The sequence below is a fragment of the Panthera tigris genome, chromosome D1, assembly GCF_018350195.1.
Source record: "Panthera tigris isolate Pti1 chromosome D1, P.tigris_Pti1_mat1.1, whole genome shotgun sequence".
Classification (NCBI taxonomy): Eukaryota; Metazoa; Chordata; class Mammalia; order Carnivora; family Felidae; genus Panthera; species Panthera tigris.
In genome coordinates, this window is record NC_056669.1 from 114,446,618 (window position 1) to 114,462,001 (window position 15,384).

General features: G+C 65.2%; 1 protein-coding gene across 1 annotated transcript; it reads right to left on the reverse strand.

Moving 5' to 3' along the window:
• Positions 1-526: 526 nt before the first annotated feature.
• On the reverse strand, positions 527-13,360 carry B4GALNT4 (beta-1,4-N-acetyl-galactosaminyltransferase 4). Its single transcript, XM_042958122.1, has 20 exons — positions 13,210-13,360; positions 10,077-10,180; positions 9,599-9,694; positions 9,412-9,507; positions 9,232-9,322; positions 9,049-9,149; positions 8,801-8,868; positions 8,510-8,588; positions 7,352-7,418; positions 7,074-7,208; positions 6,891-7,000; positions 6,710-6,810; positions 6,529-6,629; positions 5,497-6,388; positions 2,615-2,904; positions 2,316-2,469; positions 2,104-2,176; positions 1,838-1,991; positions 1,389-1,515; positions 527-980 (listed from the first exon to the last, which is right to left on the reverse strand). The coding sequence occupies exons 1-20, from the start codon at positions 13,358-13,360 to the stop codon at positions 857-859; spliced, it is 3,114 nt and encodes a 1,037-aa protein (XP_042814056.1). The 3' UTR covers positions 527-856.
• Positions 13,361-15,384: the final 2,024 nt, after the last annotated feature.

Below are 15,384 nucleotides of genomic sequence, written 5' to 3' on the forward strand. Positions count from 1 at the left end.
CCTGAACTTCCACTGACACGAACAGAAGTAAAATAATCACCCCCCCCACCCCCATTATGGCGTAAACCAGCTTGAGTTGGGTTTTCTGCTTCTGGCAGCTCAGCCCTGAGTGCCACTCCCAATGTGGCCACAGAATGGGTGCCGAGTTCACCTTGACCTTCTAGGAAGACCGGGTAGGGCTAACATCCAAGTTCTGTTTTCAGAAGGAGTGAAATGACCGAACGTTCTTTTCTCAAAGCTGTGCAGGCCCTGCCCCGTGTCTGTCACTGGTGGCCACATGACTCCACGGGCACCGAGCAGCAGAAAAGAGGCCCGAAGCCCTTTCACCTCCAGGTCCCACCTCTGAAGGTCAAGAGGAGAGGGCAGGAAGAGAGTGGTCTCGGGAGAGTGTGGGGTCGGTAGCTGCTGCTGCTGTGGGACAGGAAGGGGCCTCAGGGGCAGAGAGAGTGCCCGTGAGGGCAGGGCTCCTGGCAGTCACTGAGGCTTATCTCTGCCCTCCCAAGAGAACCAGGCAGAGGACAAGTCAGAACTAAAAAAAATATTTCATTTCATTCTGAATAAAAAACGGAACAGACAGAACTCTCGGAAATCCTGAAAACAACGTCATCGCTACAGCAAAATTTCACAGAAATCATCGCGCAGAGTGTGGAGACCACGCCCGGGCCCCAACCAGCTGTGAAGGCTGCCTCTCTGGGGAGGGGCACAAAGGGGGCGGTGGCCTCGCTGGGCCAGGCACAGGTGGTGGCCATTCCCCTGTGATAAGCCTTGCCGGGGTTCCCAGGGCCCGGGCTCAGGGCCCGGCCTCCAGCCCCCACCACGGGACGGCGGCCAGGGGCTGGGAGGGGTTGCCTGGTCTTCAGGATCCCTCGGTGCGGGAGCCCTTCCGGCCACGTGCGCCCCACATTCCCCGCTTGGAGTGGTAGTGGTGGTAGAAATTCCGCACTCGGAGTCGCTCCACCTCCAGCCCTGCCTGCAGGACCCTGGGTGGAAAGGGGGTGTCAGGACCCTGGAGAGGGGTGCCTATAGGATCTGGGTGGTAGGGGGATAGTTGTGGCTGCCCTGGTTCTTCTGGAGCCTGGGGGCAGGGCAGCATGGAAGTGCTCAGGACCCTGGCCCAAGGGCTAGGGGTGTCAGGCCTTCCCCTACTGTGGGACCCCGGTGGGAGATGGGGACTCAGGGCCACCACTGGGCCTACAGATCTGGGGACAGAATTTGGTGCAAGGCTGTTCCCGAGTCTGCAGAACCCTAGAGATAGGAAGAGGTGTGGGGTGGGGTAGGGTCACAGATCCTGGGATACGAAGCAGAAGTCCCTGCAGCACGTGAGGACCCTGGGGTACCCTCCCCGCTCAGAGGAAGTATCCTCAGTCCCCGAGATGGGGGGCAGTCACCTGTCCAGGAGCTCCCAGTCCTCGCCCCCCCACTGGTCCCGGAACTCCTCAGTGTTCATGCCCCCGACGCGGTCGAAGTCTGACTTGTAGATCCCGAAGAGGCCGAAGCCATTCACCTCCCAGTAGCCTGGGTAGGGAGGTGCCCTTCAGACACCGGAACCTGCAAGCCTTCCTCCCCAGCCTCCAGAGGGGGTCTGCTGCAGGGTCCCGTCAAGAGTCACTCTTCTGTGTGGGGTCATAACCTGCGGCCCTGCACACGACTGGGGTGCTGGAGGAGGTTCCCAGGCATGACCCTGGAGGCTCTGGGGTCCTAGGCAATACGCGGGGCATTGATGGATCCCCAGGCCCACCTCCGGGGTTGGGAGAGGCCCCCAGGGGCCTGGGCCTCACCCTGCCCTTGGTGGAACTCCCAGTGTTATTGGGGTATGGGGAGGCACCCAGGGCATTACCGTGCGGGTCCCCCGGCGAGCTCCCACAGCCCAGGCGCATGACCACGGGTGCAAAGGCCAGTTTGCCCTCCACACAGTGTTTGCGGATGCCGTCCAGGATGTTGGGCGGGAAGTGGATGTGCAGATCACAGAGGAAAACGATGCTGCTGGCATCCTGGAGGCCGAGGTCACGGGGAGGCCTGAGCACGCCCCTCCGCTCCCCCAGCGGAGTTCCTTCCTTGGTGGTCTGGACGGGCTCTCCCTGCTCTCCCAACCCTCCCACGCACCTCCACCGCGTCCACTCCAGCCTGCAAGCCCGCCGAGCGCTCAAAGTTTCCAGTTCGCCTCAAATACTGGTACCTGGGGGAGGTGGGGAGGAGAGCAGGGGGCCGGAGGTCACAGGCCCTGACCCCTGCGGGCCGGAGCTATAAAACCCGCGGCCCGGAAGGGGCGGGGGAGGCAACGCGCGCTCGGCCGCCCCTGGCGGGGGCGCGGTTACCGGGGCAGCCGGGCAGAGCGCAGCGCCTGCTCGACGTCCATGTCCTCGCTCTCAAAGTCCACCAGGGTGATGCTGAAGTGCGAGTCCCCCGTGCGGGCGTGCAGCGCGGCCATGTCCGCCAGGAACTGGGCCACCCAGCGCGCCTGGTTCTTCACTGGAGGAAGGTGGTGCCGCTGAGCCCACCCCGACCTGACTCCGCGGGACCCGGTCCACGGCCAGCGGCGTTCCCACTGGCCGCGGGGGCTCGGGGAAGCCCAGCCCACGTCCCAGGTGCCCGGGCCCGAGGCGGTCCCGCGCACCTGGCACGATGAAGTGCACCATCACATCCTGGCGCCAGGCCAGGCGCAGCGGCCGGCAGAGCTCGGGGCGGCCGTCGGGGCGCGTGGGGGCGGCGGGAGCGGGCTCCGGGCTCTCCCCGTCGGCGTCGGCGCCTCCCGCGTGGGCTCCGGGCAGTCGCAGGAAGACGTACTCTGACAGGCGCAGGCGGCCGCCCCCGCGCTCCTGCAGCTCCAACTCCAGCAGGAAGCGGCTTCCGCGCGCGGAGTCCCGGCGCTTCTCCACGTTCACGATGCGCAGAAGCGCGTAGCGCCTGGGAAGCGGGGGCTGCGTCGGCACGCTGGGGCTCCAAGCTTGCGGCCCTCCCTCTTCCCTGCCCCCCTCCCCCCGACTGTTCCTGCGGGTCGCCCCCAGCTCCAGAAACCAGGGGGCCACTCAGAAGACGGGCTGGGGCAGCTGCCGTGAATTCCCTCTGTCCCAGGCTGCCCCCTCCCCCCCCCCCCCCCCCCCCCCCCCACGCCGCGTCCTGCCGGGGAGCTCCGAGAGGGCGGGCGCCCATTTCGTGCCTCCCCTCCCTAGGGCAGCCTCCTCTGTGGTCTTCGTGTCACCGCTCACGCATCCACAGTGACCTTTATGACGGCGCCACCCACTGTCCACAGGACGAGGTTCGCTGGTCTTACACTGACATTCTAGGGCCTCAAGCCGACTCGAGCTTGCCTTCAATGTCCCCTCGTGCTGAGTGAGCCGACTTCCTCCTGCACTGGCTCTTTTTTCTGGGGTATCCAATCTGCAAGCTTGCCCCAATCCTCCCCGGCTCTTTCGAGGCTCCTCAGATGAGCCTCCCTTTTGCCTCTTCTGGCACCAGCCCCGGGGCTATCCTGACCCAGGGGAAGATGCCACTGGGCCTACCCTGAGCCTCTTCTGCCCCTTCCCTCCTTCTGGCCCTGCTGAGCGTCTTCGTCCTCCACTCTGTTACCAAGCAGAGGCTTCTCATCCTGGGAAAACGGGACCCTGCCCTTGACTAAAGTGGCTTTTTCCTTTCTCCAAATGCCCTCCCTTTGCAGACCCTGACCATGGGAGCCTACCTGTGTGACCCCCAACGAGTCCCCACTCCTCCCTGCAAACCCCGCCATTCCCACTGTGCTCTCCCCAAGCGTCAGGGACTTTCTGTCCCAAACACTCTGGGTCTTTCTGAACTCTGTCCTTAGGCCCACCCACACCCTACTCTCAGGAAGCTTTGAGCCAAGCACTCAGCCACCTAGAATCAAATCCCTGCCCTTCCCACACCATCTCATCACTGCCCTGGCACAAGCCTGGCAGTCACGGCCCCTGTGGGCTTCCCATCCCGTCCACTCCCCTCCAAGGCAGCAACAGGCCTGTCTGCAACCCCAACAGGTCGGCCCCTGTCTTGCTCAAAACCTGGTACGGTCTGCAAGAAAAATGAGTCCTGAGCAGGTTGCTCGAGGCCCACGATGGCCCCTTCTCCGTCCTCTGCACACCGGGCCCCTGGCCTCCTGCCCCAGTGCCTTTGCCTACCAGTGCTGTCTGTACTGGTTCTACTCCTCTTTTAAGGCTCACAGAACCCACCAGTGTCTCCTTTGGGGCCAACTTTGGGGCCTCCCATTCTCTGTCCCACCACTAGCCTACATATGGGGGTGGTGACAGGCCTGGATTCCTGGGGGGTGGGGGCGGGGATCAGAGGCAGCAATGGGGCAGGAGCCCTGCGCTCCCCTGAGCTGGAGAAAGACCCTCTGGGAAGACCCAGGAGCCCTGTACCAGAAGAGGAGGAGGGGTCCAGGGACTCTCAGCCTGACCTTTGGGTCTCTACTTGGAGGAGAGCCCTGGCTGGTTCAGATTCATTCTTGGGTTCAGGCCCAAGGTGACAGGGTGGGTTTGGAGGTTCAGGACAAGGGAGCCCACCCTGGGTGCCTGTGAGGAGGGGAGGCTTCTAACACTGCACAGGGACCCTGGACACTAAGAAGCCCCAGGAGACAGGGAAGAGACAGGGAGAGACAGCTGTTCCCTAGGAGGTCCGTGTGCCATGCCCAGACCAGCACCCTGTTAAACCCTGGGGAAGGTCTGAAGGTTCCACAGAGGCCAGGACTTCCCCTTCCCAGGCACACACTTCCCAGGGCCTCCCCTCCCACGCAACCCCCAGGTCCTCCCCTTCCCAGGCGCACCCCCCCCCCCCCCCCGCAAGGGTCTCCCCTCCCGCACTCACCTCCTCCGGGGCCTCCCCTCCTACATGACCCCCCCACACCCTCCCACACTCACCCCCCAGGTCCTCTCCCTCCAGGTACCCCCCTCCTCCCCTCCTCCCCTCCCATTCGCATTCCCCAGGGCCTCCCCTCCCACTCACACCCCCCCCCCCCAGCGCCTCCACTTCCCAGGCGCACTTCCTCCCAGGGCCTCCCCTCCCACAAGCACCTCCCAGGGCTTCCCCTTCCCAGGCGCCCCCCCCAGGTCCTCCCCTTCCCAGGCGCACCCACCCCCCCAGGGCCTCCCCTCCCACACTCACCTCCTCCAGGGCCTCCCCTCCTACATGACCCCCCGACCCTCCCATACTCACCCCCCAGGTCCTCTCCTTCCCAGGAACCCCCCCTTCCCCCCTCCTCCCCTCCTATACGCATTCCCCAGGGCCTACCCTCCCACTCACCCCCCCCCGCCCCCCCCAAGTCCTCCCCTCCCACACTCACCCCCCCAGGGCCTCCCCTTCCCAGGCGCACATCCTCCCAGGGCCTCCCCTCCCACACGCACCTCCCAGGGCTTCCCCTTCCCAGGCCCTCCCTCCAGGGCCTCCCCTCCCATATGCCACCCCCCCAACATTCACCACCCCCCAGGTCCTCCCCTTCCCAGGCGCACGCCCCCTAGGGCCTCCCCTCCCACGCGCACACTCCGGACGCACCCGCCGTGGCGCGCGTTGAGCCGCTCCATGTACTGGGCCACCACGTCCACGGCCTCGGCCTCGGGCAGCTGCAGGTTCCCCGACACGTTGCAGCGCAGGTCGTTCCAGTCGGAGCGTAGCTGCTCGAAATCCACGGCGCCCACGCTGAACGTGCGCTGCCAGTCAATGGCGTCCTCGCGCCAGCGGCCTCGGGGGGCTCCCGCGGCCTCCTCGCTGTCCTCATCTTCGCCCCGCGCCCCGTCGTCGTCGTCTGCCTCCTCCTCGTCGCCCGCTGCAGGCAGCTGCGCCCTGGACACTTGGGACAGGCTCAGGAAGGAGGTCACGGGCTGAGCTTCCGACGACAGGTTCGCGGCCGCGGTCGGAGCTGGGAGTCCCAGCAAGCGCGGCTGGCCCTCCAGGCTCCCCTGGGTGGCCTGCGCCCGGGCCGGGGGCCTCAGCTCTGCGCTTGGGGAACCACCGGTCCTGCGGCCTCGAGACCGCGGCGGCCGTGGGGGCGCCCGCAGCTGCACCCGGGGAAGAGGTCTGGGGCGGAGGAAGACTCCGGGGAAGGGCGGCCAGGGTGGGCCGCGTGGGCCGAGAGGCGCCCGCAGTCCCGGCCGCACCCGCGTCACATACACCTTCGGGGGCTGCTGCTGAGCCGCAGCTCGGGGGCGCAGGGCGCGGCCCAAGAAGAGGGGCAGGGGGCGCGCGGCCCGGGCGGCCCAGCTCAGCGCCCGGGAGCGCCGGGTGGTGGGCAGGTCTCCGGGGCTGGGAGGCACCGGCGGGGTGGGCGTGGCTCCGGGCGCTGTGGGGGCCGCGGGCAGGGGGAGGTGGTGGCGGCTCTGCAGGGGGGACGCCTCCGTGGGCTCCAGGCTGTCTAGCAGCTCCCCCTCTTCCTCATCGTCCAGGAAGTCTGCGGGAAGCAGCCCAGGTGGGCACAGGCTGGGGGGGCGCACTCCACGCCCAGGTGGGCACACGCTGGGGGGCGCGCGGGGTCACTCCACGCCCAGGTGGGCACAGGCTGGGGGGCACGCGCGCGGGGGCGGTACTCACCATCCGGGTTGAGAAAGAGGAAGGCTCGGCGCTGCACCTCTTCCTCCTCGTCTTCCTCTCCCTCCTCCCTGTCCATCTTCATGTATTTATAGAACCCAAACCTGGGGCGGTGAGGGGCATCAGAGAGGACCCCCCCCTACCGGCCGCTGCCCCCGCCCCATCCCTTGCCTGCCCCGCCCACCTCTCCAAGTACAGCGGCGACTCTCGGTAGAAGCACTTGTTTTCCGTCTCCATGTGCGTGAGGCGCGTGTGGTCATTGGGGTAGACAAAGGACAGGTACACCTGTGGGCGGGGCAGAGGGCTCAGGGGACCCTGGGCGGGAGGCCGGGGCCTCAGGGAAGGTCTTGGTGAGGGGCACTTACAAACTGCAGCCCCTGGTATCTCGCGATTGGAAAGTCCTTGACAACATAGGTGGGGGCGTAGGCGCAGGGCTCCAGCACGTTCTCCAGACTCGAAGGCTCCACCCGAGGTGCTGTGGGAGGAGTGGTCACAGAGTGGCAGGCTGGGTATCCCTGCCCCAACCCCCCTCCACGGTCCCCTCTCACTGAGGAAGAAGGTGTCTCGGGGGTCTGGGCGCAGCATGTCAGCTCTGGGCTCCTCCTGTGGCAGGCGCCCCCCGACGTGGCTGGCTGGAGACTGGGGGACATGGGCCACGTGGTCCATCTTCAGGGACGATTCATCTGGGGACAGAGGAATGTGTGGGGTCCTCGGGAGTACCCAAGGACCACTCCTCACCCCTCCCCACCCACATCCAGAGACCACCCTAAAGAGACCGCAGATCAGGAGCCCGCCCCCCTCCCCAAAGAGGCACTGGGCTCCACACCTGTGTACAGGGAGATGTGAGCAGAGCCTATGACCTCAAACTTCAGGCCTGGCAGGAAGGCTCGCCACTAGGGAAGGGAGAGAGCGGTCAGGACCAAAGCTCTGTGGTCCTGGAGCTGGAGAGGAACGGGTCTTTTCTGAACGTGGGCACGGGGAGCAGGTGGGGACAGCCCCTTCAAGGGCACAGGAAGCTTGGAGGTTGGATGGCAGAGGGGTTCTTGGTGGATGGGACACCCCCCTCCCACGCTCCCTCCAGGCCTTTCCTGACACCCTAAGCACTTCCTTGCCCGCTGGTTATGGCTTTGCCACGGCCTCCTTCCCCATGCTGCAGCCGTCGCCTTCCTGGCGGTCACAGCCAGCCTTCTAGAGGCCCCTACCCCTCACCTCACTGGACCTCACCCTCCCTGTTTCCCCATTCCTGTGGCAGCTCCTTCTCAGTCTCCTCCTTTGCAGACTCGGTTCCTCCCTCCCTCAAGCTGGGGTTCCTGGGAGCTGTTCCAGGCCCTCTCCCTTCCTAGCTCATTCTGGGTCTTCTTGGCACCCCCTTGGCTTCCACAAGATCACCCCAAGCCTGCGTTTCCAGCCTGGACTCCCTGCCAGCTGAGCTGGGTTGATGCCTAGCACATAGAGTCGACACATGCCCCATCTCCCCCAGCCAGGCTCAGGCCCCACCTCCCCGCTTCAGGGACCATGTCTAAAAGATCCGCCCCCGCCCAGGCTCTCTGCAGCAGTGGCCAAAGGGTTTTTCCTGAAATGCAAACCCAATTGCTTTGGGCTGTCCAGGGTTCGCGCTGCAGGCCCTGTCTGGCCACTGGATCCTCTGGAGTTCTGGAAGAACTCTGCTGTTCCTCTGCTGTTCTTGAGATCACCCGAGGCACTCCAATTCTCTCCTCACTGGATCTCCCTACGAATGTCTCCTCTCTCAAGACTCTACTCAAGCGCCACTTCTCCATGAAGCCTCCCTGGGCAGAGTTGATCTGGGACACCCCCCCCCCCCCCCGCCCCGTCCCTGAGTGTCTGCTTTGCTAACTAGATGGGAACTCCTGGGGGTGAGGGGGCAGGACCCACACCATTGTCCTGCAGGGAGTGCTGGGAGCAGAGAGAGCAGGGGAAGGGACGTGGATTCCCCAGAAGCCCACGGACGGCAGGCCACACTCACGCCCACTTCCACGTGGTCTGAGCCTCGGTCATCCTGCTTGTGCAGCAGCTCAAAGTAGTACCTCCGGGAGGCCATGAGCCTGGGGACATAAGCGGTCAGGGCGACATGCTCCTACCATGCTCCAGGAGCCCCAGACAGAAACCCCAGAAGAGGCGGGGTGCTCGGGGGCGGTCCCTCGGGGCGATGGCAGTGTGGCCACGACAGTACAGGTGCGGTGGTTTCTGTGTGCTGGTGCACGTTCCCCCCCACCCCCCGATACACCCTGATGCACACACGCTCCCAGTCACTCACCGCTTGGGCTTGGACACCTGCGAGCTGAACTTGGTGAATTCCCCAGGTGCTGTCCACTCTGAGCCAGTCTGGGAAGCGATACAGAAGGGTGGGGGGGTTCACCCTCTCCTCGGGGGCACCAGCCTCATCCAGTCCCCGTCCCTCAGAAGCTGGAGGAGACAGGTGACGGAGGCGGAGGAGGCCCAGTGAAGACAGATGGGGGTGTGGGCGGAGGGGCTGGGGTGGGAGGGCTGTGGGGTTAAGGGTACCTTGCCCACAAAGGCCACCAGCTGGGCACCCGCCGGGCTCTCATCTGGGCTCAGCCAGAACTCGGAGTTGTCATCCGAAGCCACAGAGAACTGGACGTCTCCTAGGCCACAGGACAGGGGCTCAGGGGGGTGGTGTGGGGCCCCTCCTGCTGCCCCCTCCCTGGCACATCCCCGCCCCCGCACCATCTCTCGCCGGGTGGATGAAGCCGAAAATCCGTAGTCCGTAGTTCTTCCACTTGGGGGACACGGCCAACTTCTTCACGGTGGTGCGAGTCTGGGGGGACAGTGGCCTCTGACGTCAAAGCCTTTCCCTGTCCTGCCCTGCCCCCCACCCCCTGCCAGCTCCCTACCACTGGCACTCACGTGCGGAAACAGCGGGAAGTGCAGGTTCCTCCTTAGATGGCCCACGGCGCCTCCGCACCAGTCCTCAAACACATGCAGGTTCACCTGCCCCTTGTACTGGGGGGCGGGAGGTGGGCCTTACCTTCTGCACAGCCCCCACCCCCCCCAGCCCTCCCCTGAAGCTCATCACAAGCCAAGCAGAGCTCACCTCTTCCCACCACGGGGGAACCTGATGGGTGAGGTTCAGAGGGGGTGGCTTTCCAGCCCCCACAGGAAACAGCATGTTTGGGTCCCGTCCTTCTGGCTACAGGACAGAAAAGGCACCAGGGTCAAAGCAGAGCAATGGGAAGACAGGGAGGGGTCACCCCCCCCCCCTCCACACACACACACCGGGACACACCTCACAAGGACTCCCCTGTACACATCCAGCCATAAAATCCCGAACCCCTGGTACCCCAACCACACACACCCAGAGGACCCTCACCACACCTGCCCGGGCAAGCACTGGCCAGCACGCTCGTGCACACCCATGCCTGCCGGACGTGAACTGCAGGCTGGGCTGTGCTCCGTGCCTGCACCCGCGTCCCCCATCCACCCAGCCCACAGGTCCCGAGGCCACTGGCACACTAGTGGCCTCAGGGATGTGTGTGTGCCGCACACGCGTTCTTTCCCACAGCCCTGCTCACCACCTGCTCCTCCTCCCGACTCTCGCTGGAGTCCTCCGCCCTCTGTGTGGACAGCGCAGCCCGGACGCCCCTGCCCTCCGTCACACCGCTCAGCTTCTCACCATCTGTGGGCGGCACGTGGGGCATGACTGGGGCCCAGGCTCTCTCCGAGGCGGCCCCTGCCGCTGGGGGTCAGGTGGGGACAGCAGTGTCTCCTGCTGAAGCCTTCGCACTTCAGTCTGCTCCCCGTGCTGCCCAGGGCCCCACCTGTGGCTGTGCAATTGCTCTCTGGGTCCTTCTTCCACATTCCGCCTCTGGGGTGGGTAGCCCCCTCTCAAGCCCTCCACCTGGCTTCTCCTAGCCCCCTGACTGGTGCCAGGGAGCAGAGTCATGTGTGTGCATGTGCTAATGCATATACATACACACTTATCTGGCCATCCTCACCGCGGCTCTGCCTCCAGGAAGGCCCCCAGGACTACTGCACTGTGCCCTCAGCACTTTTCCCTCGTCCTGAGGGTTCTGTGTCTCCCTCCCTCATCAGAACTGTGTGCTAAGGGTTAGTGCTAGCGCTTGTTATTGGAAAGCTGGTGCTTTTGTCTTAAGGCTAAGCCAGCCCCTGCTCACAGCACATGTGCCACCTGCTGGCCTTGAGAGGGGTTCAGGACCAGAGAAGTCCTGGCACCAGCCTGGACAGAAGAGGAACAGACATGCTGGTCTGGCTGCTGGGGGGCCGGGGGCCAACGTGGCTCCAGCGACTGTGACCCTGAGGAACCCCTCCTAGGTCTGTCTGTAGCTCTCTCCAGAGCTTGGCACCCTTATAAACAACCCCTATCCTAGGGCCGGCCATCCCCGTGCCCCTAACTCCCTCAAATTCCCAGGCTTCTTGCCTAAGCTGTGGACCTGAACATCCCACCCTGTCCTCTGGGGGGAGGGGTGTGCCACACCTTGAGACTCAAGGCTCTTCTGGGAGGCTTTATTATATCCCACCTCTGCCCCCAGCCCCGTGCTCCCAGCCAGGGATACCCAATCCAGGAGCACCACCTCTGCTCCAGGGCAAGCCGGAATTTCGACATTCATGCCCATCCTTCAATCCAGACCCACAGATTCCTGTGTGGACACAATTGGCCTGAGTCCCTTTTCCAGGGGAGGGGAGCTGACCTTAGTCTCCTGCCTGGAGGACCCCTGTGGTACTTGCCCACCTGCTCCTTCTTCTGGGTTCCTCCCCCACTGTCCTCTGTCCAGCTGGGAGGTGAGCCCCTAAGAGGCTCCTGGCCAAATCCCCCCAGCCTGGCCCTATGCTCCCTGCCCACCAAGCTAAGTCCATGGGTACCAGGAGCCTTCTGTGGTGGGGTCCCAGCCCAGCCTTCCACCACTGTCCAGCACAGTGAGATCCCCAGAGGGCTCCTGCCACATGGGTATCCTGCAGGATACCAGGAAGGTAGACCCCCTGTCCCGCTCCAGTGCTGCCTCCCCAGTTGGAAGTGAAGACAGCACTGACCCAACAGTCAAAAAGTCCTCGGGCGTGCCCAGCTGCTCCGCTTCTCACAAGCCTTACCCTGGTGGGAGCCCAGGTGGCTGGACGAAGAGGCTGCAGCCCAGAGCCAGGACCCATGGGCTGGGGCTTTCCTGGAAGGTGCCCCATGAGAGTTTGACCTTCCAGGACGCTGAGCAGCTCCTGCTCACCCAGGAGTCGTAAGGGCAGTCTGCTGGTCCAGCTGAGAGCAGAGATGCCCTCAGAAATGGGGTTCCCACACTGCTACTCCCTCCGTTGCTGAGCTAGACTCCCCAGCTACTCAGGAAGTCAGCTGGTGAAGGCTGCGGTTGCTCAGAAAGCCACAGAGGTGGCTGGGGACGGGGGGTGGGTTTTCTTCTGTGTCACTGGGTCACGATCTGGGATCCTGCCTTATTTGCTGACAGCTGGGGGAGGGGGGCTTCTTTTAGGGACTGAGCTGTGCTGGGGACCCCTCATGGGTGTGGTGGCTGTGAGGGGTGTAGACTCTGGGGGGTTGGGACAAGCTCCACACCCCTGGCCTGGGAGGTCTGTGGAGCCAGGTGTCCAGCCACATGGAAAGGAGGCAGAAGGGGACCGAGCAGGGAGGCCCTCAGTGGAGTGGCCCTGGGTGCCGTGGGCCAAAGTCACTGTTCGGAAGAGGGTGAGGAAGCAGGACCCACACCCCTGACCTCTCACCCTAAGGGCACCCAGCACCACACTTCCTAAGAAGGGGCAGGGGCAGCCCGGCTGGGAGCTTCCCTGCCTGGGCAGAGGAGGCTTCTGCTCCCGGCCTCTGCTGGGAGGTTTAAGGTGGGGGGGGGGGGGGGAGTGTTACTCCCTGAGGTGCTTCCCTCTCTCCCATGCCCTCCCCCTTCCCCAGGTTCTAGGCTCCCTGCTTCTCCCCTTCCCACCAGGTTGTCACAGGCTCATCCCTCCTGCCAGGCACACTCTCCCCCCAGATGTCGTGGGCGGGCAGCACTACCTTCAAGGGGCCATCCAGACCCCCCCTGCCCTGGCTCTTTCGCACCACACTCACCAGGAACTGATTTGCTTTGTGGGTTTATTGTCTTCACCGGAGTGTGAGCTGGAGGAGCCTGGGAAAGTTTACTCCAGGCAGTTCAGGGGTCCCCAGGCTGGACCCCCATCACTGTGCCTCCCCACCCCCACCCCCACCACAAAAGCCTGCCCCCTGTCACAGGGTTACTTAGGGCACCCCTCAGGAAGCCTTCCAACTGCACCAGTCAGCTTCCTCCAAACCCTCCCCGACCCCCACCCCGAGGGGAGGCTGGACCCCTCCCTCCTCTCTCCCCCAGCAGACGGGTAAACTGAGGAAACAAGCGGTGGGGGTGCGAGGCCTTCCTGAAAAGCCCAGCCTGCAGGGCCTGCGGGCGATCTCCCTGAGAGCCCGCTGTTCACCCCATCACTGCTGGCTCCAGGTCACATCCCGGAGTCGGCCCGGGTTCGGGGACGCTCCCCAAGAGGGTCGCGGGCGTCACTGCTGACGTCATTGGGCTCCGGGCCCGGCCGAACCGCGCCCCCTGCCCAAATACCGCAGAGCCGGGAAGGGCGGGTGGCCGGGGTCTCCGGGCGCGGTGCGGAGGCCCGGCCCCCCAGCGCTCCTCGGGGTGCCCCCGCCCCCCGCCCCCGGGTGCGCCCCCGTACCTCGCCCGTAGCCCAGGCGCTGGCGCAGCGCGCGGCCCTGGCGCACCAGGCTCAGGTGCACGTACGTGAGCCACGCGGCGCAGGTGACCAGCACCAGCAGCAGCAGCAGCTTGATCTGTTTGCGGATCTTCTTCACCGGGAACCACGGCATCGCGCCCGGCCCCGCCCCGCCTCGGGCCGCGCTCAGCGGCACCGCTGCGGCCCCCGGTTCCCGCGCGCCCCGCGCCGCGGCCCCCGGCCCCGCATGGCCCTTTGTCCGCCGCCCGCGGCCACACCGAGCGGCCGCGACCCCAGGCTGCCCCCCGCCCCCCGGCCGCGGGCCCGGGGTGGGCGGCGGAGCGGCTCCCGGCGGTGCCCCCGCCCGGCCCCGCCCGGCCGCTCGGGCTCCACGCTCCTGGGGGCCGCGGCGGGACCCAGCAGCATCCACGCTGCGGTGCTACCCACCGTGAAACGGGCCCGGCGGCCGCGCGGCGCGAGCCAACCGGGGCCCGGCCGGCCCGCGGGGAGCCAATCGGCGGCGCGGGGGGCGGGGCCGGCGGGTTAGGGTGTGCCCGCCGCCCGTCTCCACGCAACGCGCGCGCATCCACCTGGGCGCGCCGGCCCGCGCAGCTCCCGGGCGCGGGGGGCCGGAGGTGCGGAGGCCCGGGGACGGGGCCCCGGGAGGGGTTCACGGAGGTCGGGGAGGTGCGGGGGACAGGGGAACGAGGGTCCGGGGGGGGGCGCGAAGGACGCGGGGACACGGGACAGAGGTCAGGCGGTGTCCAAGGGACAATGTGGTGCGAAGGACGCGGGAAGCAGGGACGGGGGATGGGGAGGTGCAGAGGCCGGGGGCAGGGGTGTTGGTGGGTGGGGACGGGGGCGGGCATAGAGGCAGGGGACATGCAGAGGACCGAGGACTGGGGTTGCCCGAGGGACGGGCTGCAGAGTCAGGGGGACGCGGGAAGTGTAGAGGTGCGGGGTAGGGGAGACACAGAGCCCTGGAGGATGTGGACGTGGTTACGCGGGGGTGGGGACCAGGGTGTGTAGGGACGGAGGCAGTGGAAGGCGCAGGCTGTATGGGTTGGGGGACGGTCGGGACACAGGCAACAGAGGACTCAGGGACAGGAAATGGGGGGCACCAGGGCTTGGGGAATGTGGGGGAAAGCTGGGAATAGGGGTACAGCCTGGTCTTGGAGTTGGAGCCAGCCTCTAGAAAACAGTGCAGCCAGAAGGAACGGGGCTCCGAGTGGAGGAAAAGAAGTTCGGGAGAGAGACAGGTGGTAGGTAATGATGATGGGTGAGGGGGGCAGGAGTGGGTGTGTGGGCCTTGCCGCGGAAGTGAGACAGAGGAGGGTCTCCAAAGCACGTGGCTTCATCCTGCAGGGCCAGAGTCTTAACCAGGCACGTGGGTGGGCGGCAGAGGGGCCTGGTGGTGGCTTCCAGCGAATGCAGAGTGAACACGGAGAGAAGTTGCACAGACAGATGGGGCAGCGCAGACCGGAAGGGTCAGGAGGGGTGCACAGCGTAGGTCTTCCACGTCCACTGTGGACTTGAGTGCTGGGGTCTGGCGTGCGGCTCCCGCTGAGCTGACGGTGAACTTTGTGCACTTGGTTCCAGTTCTGGCCTGGGCCATTCTGACCCGCCCAGCGGCCAGCCTGACCCTTCTCCCTTTACCCCTTCCTGCACCTGTTCCAGTCTTGTGTTGCTGTGTAACCAACCACCCCAACATTAGTGGTGTGAAACAAGGCCTACTTACTGTGTTCATGGATTCTGCGGGTCAGGAATTTAGACAGGGCCTCGTGGGACAGCTTTTCTCTGCTTGATGATGTGGTGGGAAGATGCGAAGGGCTGGGGTGACTGATGGCTGGGCTGCAGTCATCTCGTGTTGGTGCCTTGGTGGAGACGGCTGGGCTCAGCCAGCCCGGTTAACCGGTTAATCTGGACATAGCCACTTCCAGGAGGTGGCCTCTGGGCTCCAGCAAAGGGGCAAAGCGCCTGATGGGTCACCACACAGTAGTTCTGCCACATGCTGTCACAGGCCACCCAGGTTTGGGCAGAGGGGACGTGGACCCCACCTCATCCCGAACAAATTGTGTGGGAAGTTGCAATTTGGGTGTAACATGCACACGCCCTTCCTTTTCTGTCCTTTTATTTTAATGTTGGGGCACAGAATCAAGCTGGCCACATCCCACGATT